This window comes from Cydia splendana, chromosome 19 (assembly GCF_910591565.1).
Source record: "Cydia splendana chromosome 19, ilCydSple1.2, whole genome shotgun sequence".
Lineage (NCBI taxonomy): Eukaryota > Metazoa > Arthropoda > Insecta > Lepidoptera > Tortricidae > Cydia > Cydia splendana.
This window is the reverse complement of record NC_085978.1, coordinates 5,023,423-5,046,931: the sequence shown is the minus strand read 5'-3', so window position 1 is coordinate 5,046,931 and position 23,509 is coordinate 5,023,423. Positions and strand designations below refer to the sequence as shown.

Sequence of the window (23,509 nt, the reverse complement as noted above, 5' to 3'; positions counted from 1 at the left end):
AGAGACTACCTATAGTGTAAACTATTATCGTATTCTACTATAATTATGTTTTGTTCCAGGCGCTCCGAGACGCAAAGCGCTGCGTAACCGCCTACTGGCTGTCTGACGCCATGCTGCGCCGCGGCGTCGCGCCGCCGTGGCAAGCCTTACATCTACCCGCCATGTACGCGGCCAGAGACAGGCCGGCCAAGCACCACAGGGCTGCGCTGTCCGGCTGGAGGGCTGAGGAGCGAGACAGGGTGGCGTGTGCCGTCGAGCATATAGGGGCCAAGGTGAGTGAGTCCACAGCTACATTCGGCATGTTGGAACAGGCCAGGCCAGGGATAGAGTGACGTGCGCCGTGGAATATATAGGAACTAAAGTGATGGTATATATGCAAGCTTTATATCTACCCGCCATGTACCCTTGTTCTCCTTTTTTTTATGTAAAGAAATAGCCACTACAAGTAATACTTACTATACTAATTACTATAATGTCTACAATATGTGTGGCCCACGGGAACACCCAAATATTCCGAAATATGTTTTTCCGACTTTCATAACCTCGATTTTCATAATCACGATTTTTTATACGTCCGAAATATCGAAATCACGACTTTGAAAAGCACGAAAGAAGAAAATCACGACTGCGCTATTTCCGAATACTTAAAATCCGATTGTCATATGAACGAAAGCTTAAAAATCCGATTTTTAAAAATCCGAATTTTTTTTTCCGAATTTGTCTATTCCGAAATATCATTGCCCGATCGGAAATAAAATAATTCGGAATTCAGAAATTCGATCTTTTGTAAACTCGGAATAATGAAATTCGTGATTTTCAAAAGGGAAGTAATTAAATGGTCAGCCGTTCTTAAAATTGAATTTAAATCATTTGGACATGCTACCTTTACAGAAACCAACTGCTACTAGAAAAGTGGGTTAGGATAGAACTGCAACCTTCACAGAAGCCAACTGCCACTAGAAAAGTGGGTTAAGTTAGATCAGAACTGCGACCTTCACAGAAACCAACTCCTACTAGAAAAATGGGTTAGGTTAGGTTAGAACTGCGACTTTCACAGAAACCAACTGCTACTAGAAAAGTGGGTTAGGTTAGGGTAGAACTGCGACCTTCACAGAAGCCAACTGGTACTAGAAAAGTAGGTTAGGTTAGAACTGCGACCTTTACAGAAACCAACTGCTACTAGCGAAGTGGGTTAGGTTAGGTTAGAACTGCGACCTTCACAGAAACCAACTGCTACTAGAAAAGTGGGTTAGGTTAGAACTGCGCAGTTTACAGAAACCAACTTCTACTAGAAAAGTGGGTTAGGTGAGGTTATATGTAACTGGGTGGATTTCAGCACAAAAAATTTCACCATACAAAAAATTTTTTTTTTTAAATGTTTAATTTAAGGCGTGCTTTTCCCGTAGGAGCTAAGCGAACCAGTTTTTTGAATCCATCGGAAATATAACAAACAATGTTTTAAAATTGTGAAAAAAATATATCTTATACTTAAGGATCTGGCAGATATGTTTTGGATCTCAAAAACATGATTAGATAAACTTTGCTCGATAGAAAAAAATTCCAAAGTTACGCCTTTTTTTAACAATAAATCAATCTCAGAGCTACAATACAAACTTTTTTGACTTGTTTTTTACATAAATGTATAGGTAATAAGATAATCTAGATGATTTGGATCACTTTGTCTCGGTAACATCATTAAAATAATTTCTATGTTTCAATACCTACTAAATCCGCAACCGCCATCACTCGCGAACGCACTTACGCCCTCTTCAGTCGCGCGGCAGCGCTTGTAGAGGACGGACCTGCGTCAGTGTGTTCCGCGCGGTCACGTGATTTTACCATTTACAAACAATGGGAAACAAAGCATATGAAACGTAAGAAAAAGTCACTAAGTGCTATAAAAACACACTTTCTGATAACAGAAGCATCTAATACTTTACGAGGTGCTTGAAAGCGCCTAGCTTTCCTACATCAACAGTTAAAATATTTCAGTATTTTCACTAGGTCAGCAACCAATTTCAATGTAGGTAAATAATATTATATTCCTAGATAATATAATTGTGAGTATGTAAGTATGATATATTTACAGTATTTCACCTTTACTGATATACCTACGTCCGATCTGCAAAATGATTATATTCTTTCGTGCTTTTTGACTCCTTTGAAAATCAGAAATTATTTATTTGGATTGATACAGTATGGGGATGTTACAATATATGTATAGTGTTACGCTTTTAGTATGAGGGTGCCGAAGGCGCCCGGCTTTGGATCGCATGCAACGCGCCACGCCCGTCAAGCGTGCAAATTCATCATCATAATCATAAATTTAAATAAATATAAAATGTCTAATTGAAATAATTTAAAAAATTACCCTAATAGGCATATCGCAATACAATTATTTAAGAACTAAATACATATCACTCATTTTAATTTTTTTGACCACGGTCGACATGAATTAAATATAATTGAGAGTTCAAGGTGCCTACAGGCAGTTCATCTTGCGCTTGGTTGTATGACACAGAAATAATATAAATAAACTTTAAAATAGATCCCCAGTTAGTTTAGATTTTGACGATGGGTGCGACCTACTCGGTCGGTGTATTAAATGCCTTGCGCGAAAACCTTAAATAAAAATTCATTATACGTCACAATTCGATACCTCAGTCTACGTGCCATCCAATCGTAATCGCTTGCTGTGACTATCGATTTGGGTTAGTTACATCTCTATACAGGGTGTCCAGTAATTAATGGACAACCTTCTAACCATCGACAGGGCAGCTTAGGCTGGTCCAGAAAATGCACTTATAGGTCTAGTAAAAGTTTCGTGGTTTTCGAGATAATCGCACTTTTATGTCTTTTTTACTAGTTAGCACCATACTTCAACACCATCTAGGCCATATCTTTATTTGTAGAAATGTAAATAGCATGTGTGATACCATTTTAGAATCAGTATTAGATAAACTATTTTTAAGAAAGTTGGCCACTCTGTTCTCCATACATTTTTTTTTCACCACAAGCGACCAGACTTCTTGAAAATGTTATATATATATATATATATATATATATATGTCGCAGTAAGATAGATAAAGCCGTTATATAGTTATAACCCTAGGGATATAATTATACGACGTAACATAGTTATATGAAAGCGATTCATTACTATCTTACTAGGTATATAACTATAATGTCTGTAGTTTAGTGATATAGTTATATTACTGGATTAAGTTTAGTGAAATAATTGTAGGTTGGAGTGCAGCGGTGCGGCAGAGGTATAGTTATATCCCTAGGGATATAGTTATATGCCGTATAGAACGTATTATAATCATATTCCTAGTAAGATAGTAATTGTAGGTATTAGGAGTGCGGCACTGCGGCGGAGGTTTAGTTATATCCCTAGGGATATAGTTATATGCCGTATTATAATCATATTCCTAGTAAGATAACTATAATACGTTTCTGGTTTAGTAATATAGTTATATTACTGGAATATGTTCAGTATTATAATTGTAGCAGTGTAGTACTTACTGTTTTCTTTGTATCCCTGGCAGATTAATAACCTTTTTAACCACATTAGTTTAGTCATACGGCATATAACTATATCCCTAGGGATATAACTATACCTCCGCCGCACCGCTGCACTCCTACCTACAATTATTTCACTAAACATAATCCAGTAATATAACTATATCACTAAACCTCCTCAAGGTTTTGCCCACGATGGGTCTTGTAATAATAATGTACTTTAATTAGCTTATTGTTCAATAAATTAAAAAAAAAAAAAAAAAAAAAACTTAATCCAGTAATATAATTATATTACTAAACTAAAGCCGTATTATAGTTCTATACCTAGTAAGATAGTAATGAATCGCTTTCATATAACTATGTTACGTCATATAATTATATCCCTAGGGTTATAACTATATAACGGCTTTATCTATCTTACTGCGACATATATATGGGCAGGCCACATTGCGCGCAGAGAAGATGGCCGATGGGGTCGAAAAGTGCTCGAGTGGAGACCACGGACTAGCAAGCGCAGCGTAGGACGTCCACCCACAAGATGGACAGACGACCTTGTTAAGGCCGTCGGAAGACGCTGGATGCGGGTCGCTTCCGACCGGAATGGAGGTCCAAGGGGAAGGCCTATGTTCAGCAGTGGACGTCTTATGGCTGAGATGATGATGATGAGTCAGTTACAACTTAATTTAAAAAAAAAGGAGATAGGCTGTATCAGGGACACAGCCGCTATGGTTGACGTGAAACGTGGTGTGGACAGCTAATGCGAAGGCCGAAGGCCGAGCTCCGCGTAGGGCCGAAGGTCCTAAGCGTCCAGGATGTCAGTGCTTTAGCACAGAACAATAGTACAAGTGTCTAAATGCGAAGGCCGAAGGCCGAGCTCCGCGTAGGGCCGAAGGCCCGAAGCGTCCAGAATGTCAGTGCTTTAGCACAGAGCAATAGTACAAGTGTCTAAATGCGAAGGCCGAAGGCCGAGCTCCGCGTAGGGCCGAAGACCCGAAGCGTCCAGGATGTTAGTGTTTAAACACAGAACAAAAGTACAAGTGTCTAAATGCGAAGGCCGAAGGCCGAGGTCCGCGTAGGGCCGAAGGCCCGAAGCGTCCAGGCTGTCAGTGCTTAAACACAGAACAATAGTATAAGTGTCTAAATGCGAAGGCCGAAGGCCGAGCTCCGCGTAGGGCCGAAGGCCCGAAGCGTCCAGGATTTCAGTGCTTAATCACAGAACAATAGTATAAGTATCTAAATGCGAAGGCCGAAGGCCGAGCTCTGCGGAGTGCCGAAGGCCCGAAGCGTCCAGGATGTCAGTGCTTTAGCACAGAACAATAGTATAAGTGTTTAAATGCGAAGGCCGAAGGCCGAGCTTCGCGTAGGGCCGAAGGCCCGAAGCGTCCAAGACGTCAGTGCTTTAGCACAGAGCAATAGCACAAGTGTCTAAATGCGAAGGCCGAAGGCCGAGCTCCGCGTAGGGCCGAAGGCCCGAAGCGTCCAGGATGTTAGTACTTTAACACAGAACAATAGTACAAGTGTCTAAATGCGAAGGCCGAAGGCCGAGCTCCGCGTAGGGCCGAAGGCCCTAAGCGTCCAGGATGTTAGTGCTTTAACACAGAACAATAGTACAAGTGTCTAAATGCGAAGGCCGAAGGCTGAGCTCCGTGTAGGGCCGAAGGCCCGAAGCGTCCAGTATGTCAGTTCCTTAGCACAGGGCAATAGTACAAGTTTCTAAATGCGAAGGCCGAAGGCCGAGCTCCGCGTAGGGCCGAAGGCCCGAAGCGTCCAGGATGTTAGTGCTTGAACACAGAACAATAGTACAAGTGTCTAAATGCGAAGACCGAAGGCCGAGCTCCGCATAGGGCAGAAGGCCCGTGGCGTCCAGGATGTTAGTGCTTCAGCCTTTGGATAGTTTGGATCATGCGATTTAGACACTTGTACTTTAAAATACTTGGAAAAGTTACGGGTGGCGCGCGTCTGTCGGACGCTTCGGACCTTCGAATCAGTCCTACGCAGAGCTCAGCCTTCGGCCTTCGCATTTAGTTAGACTCTTGTACTATTGCTTTGTTTTTCCATACCGAAATGTCGCGCATCTCGCGAATGCTTGATGTATTATAACTAGCAAAAAGCAGAGCTTTGTCCTGGGCTCGCGGAGTTTTTCTACCTATAGAGTTATAATTACTAAGGTAGTTTTTAATAAGAGATTCATCTTAAAAAACCGGACAAGTGCGAGTCGGACTCGCCCGCCGAGGGTCCCGTACAAATTTAACGTATTTATTAATTTATTTACAAAAAAATTGTTTTCAAATATTTTCCCAGTACTTGTAGTGACGATATTACTTGCCAAATTTCATAGTTCTAGAAATTCTGGATCAACGGGAATTACCATACTCTAGGGGGCCCACAGATTACCAGTTCGCCCGACGATATCAGCCTGTCAGTTGTTCGGAGCTGTCAAATTTTGCGTTTTTTTAACTGACCGGTTGATATCGTCCGGCGAAGTGCTAATCAGTGGCCCCCTTTATAGGTACATTTTGATTCCTTTGAGAGTTTCGAAATATACATTTTTTGCGGCATAAACGGCCGTATCTTTTTTCCGATAACTTAGAAGTTTAAATTTTTCACAGCTTTTAGGACCTAAGTTATGCTTTTAATTTCAACTCAATACATCTACGCGTTCCCGAGATAAAAGGTCTTATTAGACGTACGGACAACAAAAGTGATCCTATAAGGGTTCCGTTTTTTTTCCTTTTGAGGTACGGAAGTCTAAAAATGATATGATTTGATATAAGGGCTTCTATAAATAATGAATACCCCAAATCATTCTGTATTATATTATATCAAGAGTGTTTGTATTATATTATATCAATAGGTAGGTACTTATATTAAATTCCTCATGCGAATATATTCTTGTTTCCTACATTTCAATACATGAGTGTTTAACATTACATAGGTTTAATCTATTATAAGGGAACCAAAACCATCTATATCTTGATGTATCCAAAACTTCTCATATTTTTATACCGTTTAGTACAACTTTTATGTCTACCGTTCTCCAATTCTCCCTCAATTGCTCAAAGGTTAACTGGAAGAGATCCCTGAAAGGGATACGTTCGCCTTTGTACTATAAAAGTTTGTGTGTTTTTCATGTCTTATCTTATGTTTCTTTTTGTACAATAAAGTGTTTTACTACTACTACTACTATATCTCATTAAAATGCAAAAATGGCCTAACGTGTTGGCTTAAACTCCGAGCAAGCCTTACAAATGTCCGGAGCACCTATAGCTTCTTGACCGGTAGACATGAATATGGGCGTAGCGATGTGATAACCCCATCGCTTGCTGATGGACCAGTACAATCAGTCAACGCAGGGCAGCTTGTGGAGAGCTGTTGGGAAGAAACATTCCCACGGCTCCTGGGAAGTAGGAAGTTCTGCCACCCGATAGAAGGGTGGATAAAAAGGGCCCTCTGCCTCTGTCTTTCTTTAGCCTGTCGTCCAGAGTGGAAAGCGACATCGATTTTGACATTTGAAACGATAAGGCAGTAATGTCGCGCTGCAATACTGCTGCCGATTGCAATATTACTGCAGACTACATTACTGTCGCAAATGTCATAAACCCTGGCAGTGACATCGATTTTGTCATTTGAAACAGTAAGGCAGTAATATCGCGCTGCAATACTGCTGCCGACTGCGATATTACTGCTGACTGCATTACTACCGCAAATGTCAAAAACCCTGGCAGCGACATCGATTTTGGCATTTGAAACAGTAAGACAGTACTATCGCCCTGCAATACTGCTGGCAACAGCGATATTACTGCCGACTGCATTACTACCGCAAATATCAAAATTCCGGGCAGCGATATTGATTTCGACATTTGAAACAGTAAGGCAGTAGGTAGTTGCTTTAGCTGGTCGTCCAGAGTGGAAAGCGACATCGATTTTGACATTTGAAACGATAAGGCAGTAATGTCGCGCTGCAATACTGCTGCTGACTGCAGTATTACTGCCGACTACATTTTTGCCTCGAATGTCAAAAACCCTGGCAGCGAAATCGATTTTGGCATTTTAAACAGTAAGACAGTAATATCGCGCTGCAATACTGCTGCCGAAGCGACATCAATTTTGGCATTTGAAACAGTAAGGCAGTACTATCGCGCTGCAATACTGCTGCCAACAGCGATATTACTGCCGACTGCATTACTACCGCAAATATCAAAAATCCTGGCAGCGATATCGATTTTGACATTTGCGTGCTACAATACTGCTGCTGACTGCAATATTACTGCCGACTACATTATTGCCTGGAATGTCAAAAACCCTGTCAGCGAAATCGATTTTGGCATTTGAAACAGTAAGACAGTAATATCGCGCTGCAATACTGCTGCTGACTGCGATATTACTGCCAACTGCATTACTGCCGCAATTTCGAAATCAATCACGTGTGATTTTAACCGCCATAGTAGTAAAAACGATTATCGATTCAATCAAAAAATATATACGTACACGTATTAAATTTCACCCATAATTAATTATGATTACCTACTAATAGGGTATTTGACTGTACTTAAGATAAATTATTTTACACCATGCAAGAAATAAAGCACCAGAAGATTAATAGAGAAACGTAGATAGCAGTTATTTTTAGTCACAATTTCTATTTTAATACCCGATAACAACTATAAAGAGTAGGTAATTTGCTTGTGACGTCACATGCTAGTGTTTCATATAAATTCCATGGTAGCAAATCGTTTTGACAGTTCGAAAACAGAAACTCATCAACCGTTTGACTAGTATAGTCAAATACCCAATTATATTGAGCCACAAAAACCCAGCGCATTTTAACGAAACAACCTTTAACCTTGTCACTACTAACGCCATCTGTTAGAAATATTCATAACTAACATTAGTCCAACAGATGGCGTTACTAGTAATACACATTATTTACCCTTTTATTTATTTTTTATGTTTATATAATGATATTTTTATGCTTGATAACACATCTAGACATGAATATAAATTACTATGTTAAATCTCAAACCTAACAGTGCGATAGTTTTTCCGTAAAGTGTACCACAAGAATGCATAGATTGTCGAATAGTGATAGGGCTCGCTTCGCTCGCCCTAATTATTTTCAGTAATATCTTAAATTTTATCTGTAAAGATTATTTGAGGTCATAATGATTCACTGTATCTAAATGAACTTGAATACAGCATTTGATGGGTAATTTTAAATCAATTAATTACAGCGTCACACCTATTTAATTATATGATCATTTCATTTTGGAGTAATGAATGTAACGATTAGGTACTATTTTTTTTGTAACTACACCCCAAAATTACGAGAATAGATATTTTATACGTAATACACGTTTTATAGCAAACTCGTTCATGTCTTTCCTGTAGCCATCGCAAATATAAGGGAATCTAAAAGCAATTTTTCACGCAGCATTTTTACATGCGGATTTTTTTTTTTCAGTAGGTACTTGAGACTCAAATGAGAAAAACGGGATATATATGTACCAGAGTCGTTACCTTTTATAGTATTGTCCACAGAAGTGACCTTTTCTAAAATATGTTTTTCCCATAGGTACATCAGAAAGTAGCCAACTAAGATAGTAATTAGCAATAGGAACTCGAGATTGTAAAGCAGCCGTCATACGTTCTATGTGTTCTATCAAACTAACTCGCGCTGCTGCGCCGCCATAGATTCTAATGCATTATTTGACGAGATTAGCATGTTTTACTAGGGTAAAAGTGGTATGTACAGAACCGTTTTTGCTTTATCTTACTACTTCAGGTATTTTGCGTCAGTTTTATGCCCTTTTTTTCGCACACGGTGGCCTCAAACAAGAGCAGCGATAAAAATTCTGTAAAAACTGTCACATTTTTATTTTATAGAAGCTTATTATAATTCCGCGTGCTTTATTTCACTCATATTTCATTAAAATAAAATAAGATGTATCAAATGACACCAATTTTATCAAAATCGGTTAATGGACTGATGAGTGATTACTAAATGAACACTGAAAATAGGGGTCATTTTAGCTCCGAATGCGTCGTTTCTAGCGTAGAATCAGCGGCACATGTAGTTCCGAGTAATGGCTACTTTCCTCTATACACTGATGTCAAAATTATACATATAGGTATTATAGTTATGGAGATATAAGCCTCCGCGCCATAACACTTTTCGTTACACTTGGTTTTTGGTCCGGCACCTCTACTACGGGTTTTTAAAGACGTTCACCTAACGTTTCACGTCAAAATATATATATAATGTACTTCATAAAATGTAGGTACCATCGGTGCGCGAGTTTGACTCGCACTTAATTGAATTATTTTCTTGAAAACATTGTTTCGTTAAAATTGTGTGATCATTAAAGTAGGTATAAAGTCGATAGGTATTGTAAACAATAATTTATTAAGTTAGGCAACAAAAGTATTGGAAATTGTGATAATGAGACCCACCAAAAACATTTTCATGTAAAATGTTGCCAAGACGAAACCATAAGGCTTGCACTGACAAAAAGTTATCAGAAATTTACTTTGAAACTGTTTTTTTTTTGTTTTTAGAGCTTATAAATAAGTACTACTGATCAGTAACAACGTTTTAATTTCACGGCAGCGTTATTGAGTTAAAGGAATCTGTAAAGTAAAATTATTGATTAAGGTTAATAACCTTTATAAATAGAACCCTTAATTGACCGTCTCCTTTAAAATTGTTACTTTCCTTTAGGTACTTTAACCCGAACACGCTGCCATGAAATTAAAATGTTCTTACTGATCAATAATAAGTACACATGTCTATATAAAAATAATAATTCTACATGAAATGACCAGAAATACGTAATGCAAAAAAAACATACGTACATATACAATAAAAACTCTAAAACGTGACCATTTCCCGGTCTAGTTAAAATACTGCCATCATAAGATCATTATACTGTGACCTATCTGCTATGTTTACCGTTCGCTCGCGCGCTCACGAGCTCGGCGAGCGGGTCGCGGGACGCGCGGGCGGGGCTTCACGGTTTGCCGCGCACCTCACCCCCTCAGATTCGTTGATGAGTCGAATCATATCGCCTTTAACACGATTCTAGCTGGGTAAAGTAATGGGGGGCTGTATATTGAGGATATGTATGGTATTTATACAATCATTTGTGGCTTATATTTGAAGTTATCCTTTTCGGAAAATAAAAACGCAAGATGGTGATGACAACCATGGTATGGTAATGACTCTTTTATAGACGGTAATGACACTGCATGTACGGTAATGACGATTTGGGAACTAATTTACATATGTATTAAAAACGTATTAAAAAAACAATTTTTTTTTAATTGTAAGACTTTAGAACTTTAATAAACATTACAAATAACATGTTTTTGAACATAAGACTAGCTACATAAATTATTTTTAGAAAATTATAAAAAATACATTTTATTCATATAAATAAATATATAAGACACTACATAACTGTAGGTTTATTTAAGGTTCTGACGGAAGATCAGCGCTGCGGTCTCCGCAGTATTTTATGCTGAGTCAGCGCCTATTTCTTTACCACAACACATGACCCTCTACTTATGTAAAATATGTCAAATATGTAAATTGCTATTATTGCTATTAGTGTAAAATTGTATGTTGCCTTTTAATTTTTTTTGTCTCTTGTTAACTTTCCTTTTGTCTCTTGTTATTATTTATTGTGTCACAAAGCATGTAAGTTGTGGTTGAATAAAGATTTTATCTATCTATCTATCTATCTAAGAAGTATTTTTATTGTATAATTTTAAATAATTCATGTTCCGAAATAGGCAATTTATGTATTCATTATTTTTTTGGGTTTTTTCAATGTTAAATCATATTAACAATATTGTACTCTTATTATCAGTTTAAACCCGCATCTTCTTTTATCTACTGCATAACTTGGTATTTATGTCATATTATAAAATTACTGGCTTACCAATGAGCTTAATTTTTATGATATATTACTTTTTTTTTATAGTTTGATTCATTGCACAAGTTTGTATTTTTGTTGTTTTATTAATTAACTTTAAAAATAGCTATAATGATTTAAATCTATATATATGTTGTTTAATAGCTAAATATTAATATATAATCAGTGTTTTATAAGTTGCAAGACCCCTACTTGTAATGCATGTCATAAGTTACAAAATGTTAGGTATTGGGTCCGGTGACTACCCAATGGTATAATTATTAATTGCTGTAATTATATACATCAATTAATATAATATTATCAAAAAACATAAAGCCATCACGATAGTGAGCCAGTACCGTAGCCTATGGTCGCTTAAAACTTAATATATGTTGCTTGTTTAAATACTTTGTTTTAACACGACTAACATGCAATTACAGACTCTAAGTTGCACGATTTACATTATTAGATTATAAAAAAAAAACATTTGTATGTTCTAAGTTCTAAATGACCTAAATTATGCCTACTTCAGTCAAAATGTTAATTAAAAACTAAGCATCCTCTAGTGTGAAAGAAATAGTTATATCTTCTTCTACATTTATTCTACATTTATAAGGTAGACATTATATAGTGTTAGAAGACATAGAGATCGTTTTTCAAACATACAGCTTAATTTCATAATGAATTATAGCAAAATAACTAGAAAAGTTTCTGAGAACCGTCATCACCATACACATGAAATCATCACCGGTCGTCATTTTTTCCCGGTGATGATGGGTATGGTGATGACGATTTGAGAGTTTCTTGTTTTTATTTCTAGAATACGAATAATAGTAGTTAATGTCTATGCTACACAATAAACTTCATGTAGTTTGCCATTCATTTCAGTAATTATTTCTAATATATCATTTGTAACTTTTTTAAACCAAAGCATAACGGTGATGATGCTCTGTTGTGACAAACTACGTTTTACAAATTTGTTCGTAATATTTCTCACGATTCAGTGATGTGACTTTATAGTGAAATCATTTTTGGCATTCTATACTAAAGTGAAAAATAGGGCAAGGACCTTTAGCGGTATTTCGTTGTTCATACACTGAGATAAGCTCACATTGACATTACCATGACGGTGTTGACGAATATTTGTGACAAAATTTTAAATATTTTTAAATGTACTTTCGCGGTGAAGGAATTATTGCATATTTTTTCATGTGTTAAACAACAACATGGAAAAGATATAAGTAAAAGAAAAATCGCAATCGTACGATAGGTATGCTATAATTTTCACTGCAAACAAAAAGGTTCAGATTTTTCCGGTCGACGGTGATGATTTTAGACACATAAAACATTTTATATAAAAAAAACTATTAAGTTATTGGAGATGGTAATTGAAGGAACATGAAGATAATAGTTCTTAAAAACATATAAAAAAGTTGCAACTCGCACAACCTACTAGTTTTTTTTATAAAGACCGAACCATAAGTTTTCGCTGGATTTTGAAATCCACCCAACTGCGACCTTTCAGAAACCAACTGCTACTAGAAAAGTGGGTTAGGTTAGGTTAGAACTGCGACCTTCACAGAAGCCAACTCCTACTAGAAAAATGGGTTAGGTTAGGTTAGAACTGCGACCTTTACAGAAACCAACTGCTACCAGAAAAGTGGGTTAGGTTAGGTTAGAACTGCGACCTTTACAGAAACCAACTGCTACTAGAAAAGTGGGTTAGGTTAGGTTAGAACTGTGACCTTCGCAGAAGCCAACTGCTACTAGAAAAGTATGTTAGGTTAGGTGAGAACTGCGACCTTTACAGAAACCAACTGCTACTAGAAAAGTGGGTTAGGTTAGAACTGCGACCTTCACAGAAGCCAACTGGTACTAGAAAAGTGGGTTAGGTTAGAACTGCGACCTTCACAGAAACCAACTGCTACTAGAAAAGTGGGTTAGGTTAGGTTAGAACTGCGACCTTTACAGAAACCAACTGCTATTAGAAAAGTAGGTGTAGGTTAGGTTAGAACTGCGACCCTCCCTCCCCTAGAAACTTACTGCTTACAGAAAAGTAGGTATAGGTTAGGTTAGAACTGCGACCCCTATGGCCCTACAGTAAATAACAGTTTTTAAAAAAGTTGGTTTAGGTTACGTTAGAACTGCTACCCCCCGTAGAAACGTAGGTACCTATATTTATTAACAACAAATTCGGAATATCGTTATTCGGAATTTAAAAAATAGGAATCACGTCAAATCGGAATTCAAAATTTCGGAATTATGACAATTCGGAATTCGTGATATCAAAAATCGTAAATGTTAAATTCGGTGTTTCTCCCTATCGGAATTGTTATATTCGGAATTATGTGGTTCGGAATTTAAAAAATCGTCGGTTTTACTATTCGTAAATATAAAACTTCGTGATTTTCATCGTTCGGTAATTACGACAATCGGAATTTTGATGGGTCGAGCATTTAAAAATCGGAGTAATAAAATTCGATATTTTAAAATTCGCCATAAAATATTTCGGAATTATGTAGTGTACCCGTGGCCCACATCATTACCACTAATTAGTATGAATAGTGTGTAAATATTATGTTAATTTCTGTCCACAGTTGACTCCGTACATGACGCGGGATAACACAGTACTGATCTGCAAGCGCGCGGAGGGCACCAAGTACCGCAGGGCACGCGAGTGGGGCATCCCCTGTGTCACCCCCGCCTGGCTCACCGACCTGCTGCTCGGGAACATGAGCGCACTGGCACAGGTACACACACACACACGCAAACACACATACGCACACACGAAGCTGGCACAGTCAACACATACTCGAGCGGTGCGGACGCAATATGGCGTCCTAATTGACAATAAAGTTTGAACTCTAAATTTAAAATCAGAAGGTTGATTATTGCCTGGCAATCCCAGGGACTCCAGGGGTTAATATCCTTAATTTAACGACTTTGATCGTATTTTGTTAAAAATGTAACTTTTTGGGTTACTATCCCATATAACCATTCCAGTCGCAGAATCACAAAGTGGTAACTAAATGTCAGATGTGTCGTAACAGAGTCCACACAATGTGTCTAGAATTGTTTCGAAACAAAGTGTCGTCGCCGTGTCTACACTTTTCCGTAACAAGGTGTCGACACATTTGTGTGCACTTTGCGTGCGGTTTGCGACTAAATCTGACAGCAAATTTGTGACAGCAAATGTCAATATAAAATACCTCTTGAAAACCAAGGTTTGTCAAACTACTATTAGTGTCTCGTGTGCTCGTAATTCTAGTAAGTCATCATGGGCAATGCAAATGATAATAATCGACCGAAACCATATAAACACCCAACACCCGTCAACCTTTTACAGAAAAGTTTTTAAAGAAATTCAATAAGCTACTTAGGTCAGGCAACGAATGCTCCAAAAGTTGTAGAGGGAAATGCTCGGAACACAATTTTTGACTCCGTAACTCGGTTTGACAAGTTAGGAGGTGAACATATCAAAAGTCCCCGGCCGTAGCCCTTGAGCGGGGGGGAGAGAGGGGGCTTTGAAGGTCCCATTTTCCCGTTTTTCGATTATATCTCGGAAACTATGCATCTCAGCGACATGGCCACTTATTCAAAATGAAAGTTAATTTAATTTGTTACAAGTTTATTCAGTCAATTTTTTCGATATGTTGAATAGTTTTTGAGATATCCGCTCTTGAAACTTTATTTAGGGCTCTCAATTTTATCTTGATATATCTATATCAGTGAAGGTGCTAGGCCGTGTTTGGTATCGTTTTCGTATAAATCTGGGGTGCTGAATCCATTTAAGATATCACATTGACACCATTCCACAAAATAAAAATAAATCTTTTTAGGGTTCCGTACCTCAAAAGGAAAAAACGGAACCCTTATAGGATCACTCGTGCGTCTGTATGTATGTCCGTCTGAATACACAAAATAGTTATTTACCTATAGATGACAGGAAAACCTATTAGAAATGTGCAGTCAAGCGCGAGTCGGACTTAATGTACGGAACCCTTAATACGCGAGTCCGACTCGCACTTGGCCGGTTTTTTTGAAACGCTTCTTGACGCTTAACCGCTGAACCGATTTCGTTGAAATTTGGTACAGAAATAGTTTGCGTCCCGGAACAGTACATAGGATAGATCTTATAACCAAAATCATCTTTTGAAGGTGTGAAAAGTGGCGTGGAAATTTGTACGGGAAATCAATAACCGCTGAACCGATTTATATGAAATTTGGGATAGTCTACATCTTTGATTTAGTTAAAAATGATGAAAAAACATGACTTCAAACCTAAACTTAAACAGTATTAACTTCAAGAAGTCAATTCTGAATTCCCCCCTACACCTCATTTCACACCTTTAAAGGATGATTTTTGAGATAACTTATTATATCCTGTCTCGGGACTCAAAATATATGTGTACCAAATTTAAATTAAAACTGTTCAGCAGTTTAAGCGTGAAGAGGAGTTTAAAAGAAAGTATTTTAATAAGTTTATATGTTTTTACTTCGGAATGGTGTCAATGTGATACCTTAACTAAATTTGGTACTGCGAATTTATACGAAAACGATACCAAACATGGCCTCGTAGCTTTACTGTTGTAGAAGTCAAAATAAAATTGAGAGCCCTAAATTCTTATTACTTGGCCAAACTTGTGTAGAAGGAAAAGGTAAAATAAAAGTCTTCGGCAGGAATATAAGACACAAATATATTTTTTTTTTGCGTTACTATTTCATTCATCAAATATAAACATACCTTGATTATACTATTCTAGTGAGATCCTCATAGATAAACAAAAACATTTACTTAAAAAATTACAAGGTCGAAATGTCACGGAACTTGTGAGAGTAATATGTGAAAAATATAAACTTTTATGACAAAAAAAATCTGGACACAATTTAAGAATCACCCAATTGCGTCGAGGAATCATCTGTATTTTTGCTTGTTTCATTACCTCCTCGCTTCTTTTTTGTCCTTTGTATTCTGTAGCAATTTGTTAGATCTGAAAATAAAGATAACTTGCGTCGTCACGGATGTCGATTTATAGGTTTTAGGGAGTGCAGAATTCGAAAACGATGATCATTTTATAATCCAAGATGGCGGCTACGTATTTTGTCATAAAAGTGGAATCCAAAATAGTCATCATTTTATGCAATGAGGCAATGAGGATACGACTGGAAAGAAGAAAACGTATAAAACGACATCCATGACGACTTTTATGACACAGTGCATGGCCGCCATTTCGGATTCCAAAATGGTCATTATTTTCGAAATCGGCACTCCCTAAAACCTATATATCGACACCCATCTCGACTTTTATGACAAAGTGTTTTGCTACCATCTGCATGCAAGACATTTCTATTATTTTTACGTACAAAAATGGCCCCCTGTCAACTTTCAATCGAGATTTAATCGATAATTTATTCGATTAATATTCAGATTGATTCAATTTCAATCTATGTTAGGTCGACTAAACTAATCGCGATTAAAATTTGAGAATTAACTTTTTTTATTCCATTAATTAGTCGAATAAACAGTTAATCGATTAATGCCCATCTCTGACCACGGCATTTTTACACTTTGAGAATATCTGAAAACAAATCAACACAAGGAGCCATTTTGCAAATCCAGTAACATACCAGTAACTTTGTTATTACTTTTGACAGCGCGTGTCATGTGTCAACACAGAGACGACACAAAGTCGAAACATTGCAACTACTTTGTGACTGCAATATTTCTCAGCCTTAAACCATATTTATACATCATAATTAACAAGTTTCGTAGTATGTAAAGCGTTATTTCTGTTATTTAAGTATAGTATACGCATCGAAGTACTAAAAATGCTTCAAATAATATAGTTATGAACACAGGCACTGAGAAGTAAACAATTTCATTTCCGGCTAAACTAAAACAATGTGGTGGCGCGTTGATTATATTACACTTAGTTTATCAAATCACTCGAGCAGTGTAATTCCCCATAATAATTTAAGTCATATTGTAATATAAATGCAAACAATATATAATTACGTCTTGTAATCCGTTTTAGAGATGGCGTATTAATGTCACTTATTTTTATTTAAGTATTTTTCCATCTGACAGTTTCCATTTGACAGGAACAAAATGAACGAATGAACGAATGATTTTGGCATAAAGTAGTCGCAGACCCGAAACAATGTGTGCACACGGCGACCACACTTTATGTCACTTTGTGTCATGTGTCGACCCTTCCCCATTTCTGGTAACTGTGTCGACACGGCGACGACTCTGCGACTGGAATTGTGACCGAAACAGACGGTGTCGACACAAGATGTGTCAACACCGCGTCGTAACGGCGACTGGAAATGGTTGTATGGGATATCTCAATCTCATCGTTGTAGTTGTAAGCTTTATTGATTAATTCCACTTGTCTATGCAACATAATACTGCAGTACAAAAAGTACACTTTGTGTTACAATTATGATAATGGGTGTTGCCAAGTCGTAAACTTGTTTGCTTGGATATGATTAATGTTTTATTTCCTCGTTTTTCTGACATATATCATTCTCTTTCAGATCGAGAACACGAAATATCAACAATTCAACCTAGCCAGTCCTTTCCGAATGGACTACAGTTTAGTTTCGCATTTAATGAGTAAGTGAATTATCTAATTATTGTAAAGTTTGTGTTTACTAAGTCTCATTATCATTATTTTATTAGTAGTAGGGCATTACCCATTTACACTCATTTAGTTCTTAAAGTGTTGTCTGTTCTTAACCTTTTGAACGGAAATTGAATACGTAAAAAGCTTCGTGTACTTAGGTAAACAAATATCTTTTAACGCAACAAACAACTTAGAAGAGATAGATCGAAGAATCAAGAAAACTTGGAATATGTTTTGGAGTAAGAAAGAAGTTCTAAAAAGCAGTCTCCCACTTAAATTGAAAAAGGTAGTAATAGACTCTTGCCTACTCCCAACTATGACATACGGCAGTCAAACATGGAAATACACCGAAGAAGCCAAAAACAAAATTAGAAGCTGCCAAAGGGCTATCGAACGAAATATTCTGAAAATAAAACTAAAGGATAATAAGATAAGACACAGTGATATTAGAGCAAAGACAAAAATAATAGATGCGTTAGAATACAGTCTAAAGTCCAAATGGAAATGGGCCGGCCATGTTGCTAGAATGCACGCCAAAAGATGGACTAAAGTGGCCACGCTGTGGAAAGGGCCAGACGGCAAAAGAAGACACGGCAAACCAAACGCCAGGTGGTCAGATGAACTCCGTGACATAGATAAGGACTGGCCCAATACTGCACAAGACAGAAAAAGATGGCAAGAGCTGGAGGAGGCCTTTACCCGTGAGGGGTCCTAACCAAATTATATAATTATAGTTACAAAAAAAAATAGTTTAAGTGTACAAAATATATATTAAAAAAAAGATTTTAATTACCTTTTTGTTATGTAAATTTAATCTTTGGTTATGGAATAAATGGGCTTTTTATTTTATTTTATTATTTATTATAACCTTTTGAACGCCAAGCGGCGCATCCATTTGCCGTCCCACTTACGCCACGGGGGTCAAATTTTGTTTTGTGAATAAATAATGCCAACCTAAAAGTGGGGTGTTTTTCAGTAGATTTTTATCAAAAAACGATCGACGTCAAATGCCGTCTTTGGCGTCGTTCTCACGATTTTGCGTTGACGTCAATTGCCGTCTGTGGCGTTCACAAGGTTAAAAGAGCACAGCGGGTATAAATGAGTTAGGAAATAATTAACAATGATAATTCCAATCTCTTTCGGGTTCGGCTAGTTGTATTATTGTTTACATTTGTAAATTTTAGCATTTGTGATTGATTTGCACGTAAGTTGTATATCTTTCGGCAGGATCAGTTTGGACATTCATTCATTAGGCATTCTAACTATTTCGCAATTATACACTGCGTCAATTTTAACAATGTCGGTCGCCTAGCCAGACAGCGGGAACGACGACAGGCGTGGCTCACTCCGCGATTTCGTCGCGTCGCAACAAGTAGCTACAAGTACATCCGTCCCATACCAATTTTGGTGGTTAGCCATAGGCCGCGCGTGGCGCTTGCGCCACCTAGCGGTCATATCTGTCCTAATCGGAACAGACACGTTTTGTTAGAGAGTGAATCTTCTGTACCTAGTACTATTATTTATTCTGTGACGACGATTTATATTGTTTTGCTATCCAATTTGGTACAATTCGTCCTTCTTAAATCAATCATTGTTTGGTCAAACTCACACAAATATTCCCCCCAGACGCGTGGAAGATGCCTATCAACATAACCCCCGAGTCGCACGAGCGCGCCAAGCGCGCGGCCTTGTCCCTCCCGCGCCGCGCCAAGCGCCCCCGCCTCGCCTCCCCCCCTCCCCCGCGCCCGCCCGCCGTGCCGCCGCCCCTCCACCTCGCGCCGAGGGTGCTGTTCTCCGCGATACCCACCGCCGACCAGAACAAGTACGCCGCCATCGTCAGGTATGTAACCAGGCCCGTCTCTCACGAGACTATTCAAATGCTACGCGACTGAGATGCAAACCATGATCGCCTACTGGTGTGCTACTCGTTTCCGCACACGGTGCTACGCAAATGTGACTATTTTGTGTCATTTGCGGAACAACATCACCACAAAATCTGAGAAATTATCTTGCCAACTATCTAATAACCCCACATGCATCGCTCTCTTGGCAATCCAATTATTGTGTATAAATATAATTTTAATAAGAATGTTATTACTGACCTGGCAAATTGATTTTATTTCCTATTTAAATCCATGCCTTTTCTGTCACATCTTTTCTTACATAATAATTATATAAACATGGATACTTTTCCACCTCTTGAACAAAATTTATATTAAAAGCTTGTTCCGCCGCCATCTTGAGTATACGACTCGAGTCGCGTGCGACCAGCAAGACAGTCTCATGCGACTGATATCAAACGCGTCGTCTTCGACACAGCGTCTTGTCGTGTGCGAAACGTAGGAAATAAATATGGCGGGTACTCACAAGCGACGCGTAGGATACGCGTACGAAACACAAATCGCTTGACAGTAGCCTCGTGAGAGACGGGCCTATAATGGTCGCCCGCCTGAGACTCGTTAACTTGAAGTGCACTTCCTTTGACTTAAGTGAGACACCTTGACAAACTGTCGGCTACACCCATCAAAAGATGCTTCTATGCGTGGCATACCTAACGTGACCTGAGTCCCGCGGTCCGAAGAGCGGGTAAATTTTAAAAATTTGAACCTGTTATTTGAGAAACGAAGAATTATAAAACGCGATACTGCATAACCTAATAACGGACTCGCGAAGCTAAAAAATTAAATGGACATCCATTATATCTGTTTATTATACAAAGTCTACTTTATAAAATATTTTTAATTACAGTCTGTATATTAAAAAAAAATCCTTAATTGACAACGAACTGAATACCAATACAATACCAAAATCTCTTTCGACTTCCTAGAAAAGAAGACTCTTTGATTACTAACCGGTTTTCAATCTTATCGTCATTACTGAAAAATAAATGCATTAATTTCATTACAGTGACACTAAAATATCGGATGAGAAAGAAGATACTCTGACCGTGTAGTTATAAGTAAAGTTGTATTTCATTCACTCAGTAGCCACTAGCGGTAACGGGTTGGAACTGGGGAAAGTAGTCCTGAGTAGCGAGATGTATATTTGTTGTCGTTTGTGCAGTTTATACACATTGAGTTATTATTACTTTATAGAGACGCCATACCAAACAATTAGGTCGCCATCGCAACCTGTAGACGACGACCAGAATTGAAGCACAACTTTAACGGCATTTACGACGAGACTCACGCCCCGCTTCCATAGTTGATGTCGCCTGACAACAACTCATGGCGCAAAATAATGGTTCTCTGTGCCGGTCCTATACGTAGTAATAATAGTTTAATGTGTCATTTTATTCGTACTAATTGTGTCGTCTGTAGACTAGAAACGGGTCATGGATCATAGATGATAAGGGCTTTACGGTAAATTCGTCTGCAGGAAATTGTATACCATTGTCCACTCGCAAACCTTTCGGCAAAGCTTATTTTTCCAATAGTCGACTACAATGCGCTATTTGTGAATTAATTTATTTAACTACTTCATCGTCGAGTCAGCTATCTCGCAGACGAATTTGGTCGCACTGATCTTATTCTTAGCTTTAGAACTCGAGTTGCAAACTTTACGTTGGAATATAGGTACTGTTACAATATTGATATATTGTGCAATATAGAAAATACCTATAAATGTAGCTGATCTGTCTCACTTGTACGTTCCTAACGAAGATGTTTTTCCATAGGTTACTCGGAGGTCTCGTGGTGTCGACGGCCGCGGAAGCCACGCACCTGGTGATGGACAAGCTGGTGCGCACCAGCAAGCTGGTCAGCTGCCTCGTCACCGTCAAGCACCTGCTGAGCACCGAGTGGGTGCTCGAGAGCCAGCGTCAGAACAAGTTCGCCGACGAGGCACAGCACGGCCTCCGAGACGACGCCTTCAACAAAATGTTCAAATGCGACATCTCAGAGGTGCTACTCTGCGGCGAACAGAGGAGAAAACTCTTCGAAGGCGTTACATTCTTCATGACACCTTGCGTGAAACCATCTCGATCATCGCTCACGGAAATAATAGAGTTATGCGGCGGAAAAGTCGAGAAGAATCGACGCTCCTACGTCTCCATACAAGAGATGCATAGCATACGACCTTTCAGCTACTTAGTGCTCACGGTGCCTAATGATTTACACCTGGTGTATTACCTGCTGCAGTCGGAGAAGACTCTCAATGTTGTCTGCAGTACGGAGGTGGTGCTGTCTGCTATAATGAGGCAGAAATTGGATATAGAAGAATTCCTTGTCAAAATAGACTAATTTATATTTATCTTACATTCTTATTAGTCATTATCTTCCAACTTACCCAATAAATGGGTTGGGTAATGAAAGACTTAAATTTTTGTTGACAACAATGGATTACAAAAACATAGATTTCGTGTATGTTACCATACATTATGCTCGTATGTATTCGCAACTTTTGTAAATGATTTAAGTTTCTTGACTTTTGAAAGATGTTTAGTTTATTTTTTGAATCTCTAATTGGTTTTGAGAGTCCCTTACAAGTTTTCCTGTTTATCCTGTTCCATGAGATGCGAATATTTTATTACTGTTAATGTGATGCCTTAGTAGTAAGAAGCGGTTTATACACAACAAATCTGTTGGTCTGGACCATTTTGTACATAGTGAAGAAGATTGATTATATAAAGATTTTTCTAAAGAGTTGTTTTATTTCAAATAGCATTTTATTTCGCCCTTAAACCGGGCGAATATTGTACGTGCTCACAGGCTTCGGTCCGGTCACTTGCATTGAATATGTTTGCTCATCTGTTGAGGAAAGCAGAGTCGCCCAACTGCGATATCTGCGACTCCGTCGAGGATGTACAGCACTTCCTAATGGAATGTGTTTTGACTCGAGACAAGAGGGCACAACTATTTGAAGCTAGGCGTTATGCAGTAACTGATATTGGAATTTTTCACTCGATATTGGCGGAACCCCTGTCTAAAACGGCGAAATTCGTGTACAGTTTTTTTGATATCTAGTAACACTTATTGAAACTCTGTAAAGTAGAGGCCCAACGGGGCCGACATGTCTCATTGATAAAGGCTTCTTTTAAATATGTCATCATCATCTCGGCCATAAGACGTCCACTGCTGAACATAGGCCTCCCCCTTGGACCTCCATACGTGCCGGTTGGAAGCGACCCGCATCCAGCGTCTTCCGGCGACCTTAACAAGATCGTCTGTCCATCTTGTGGGTGGACGTCCTACGCTGCGCTTGCTAGTTTAAATATGTACAAAAAAAAAAACTTAAATATAACATTTCACCGTTCGAGAGGTAGAAAAATCTGTACAAAGCCTCGATTGTGGCGTACGTTCTCGTATGAACGCTGATCCGCGTACGACGTAACTATTTGAGAAAAATACTCGCGGCATACGAGAGGGTAAGGCGTTGTAGGGTGGTATTCCACCTGTCCATTTTTTTGTCCAATGTATATTTTGTCTCACATTTTGCTTAGTGAAA

At 38.3% G+C, this 23,509-nt stretch overlaps 1 protein-coding gene across 1 annotated transcript in view; it reads left to right on the top strand.

Moving 5' to 3' along the window:
- Nucleotides 1-22,705, top strand: part of LOC134799952 (PAX-interacting protein 1) — a 48,590-nt gene extending 25,885 nt beyond the window's left edge. Inside the window, exons 12-16 of the mRNA XM_063772382.1 lie at nucleotides 60-272; nucleotides 14,033-14,185; nucleotides 17,976-18,054; nucleotides 19,691-19,904; nucleotides 21,741-22,705. Of these exons, the coding sequence (XP_063628452.1) occupies nucleotides 60-272; nucleotides 14,033-14,185; nucleotides 17,976-18,054; nucleotides 19,691-19,904; nucleotides 21,741-22,305 (1,224 nt within the window). The 3' untranslated portion in view covers nucleotides 22,306-22,705. The remainder of the gene's footprint in view (nucleotides 1-59; nucleotides 273-14,032; nucleotides 14,186-17,975; nucleotides 18,055-19,690; nucleotides 19,905-21,740) is intronic.
- Nucleotides 22,706-23,509: the final 804 nt, after the last annotated feature.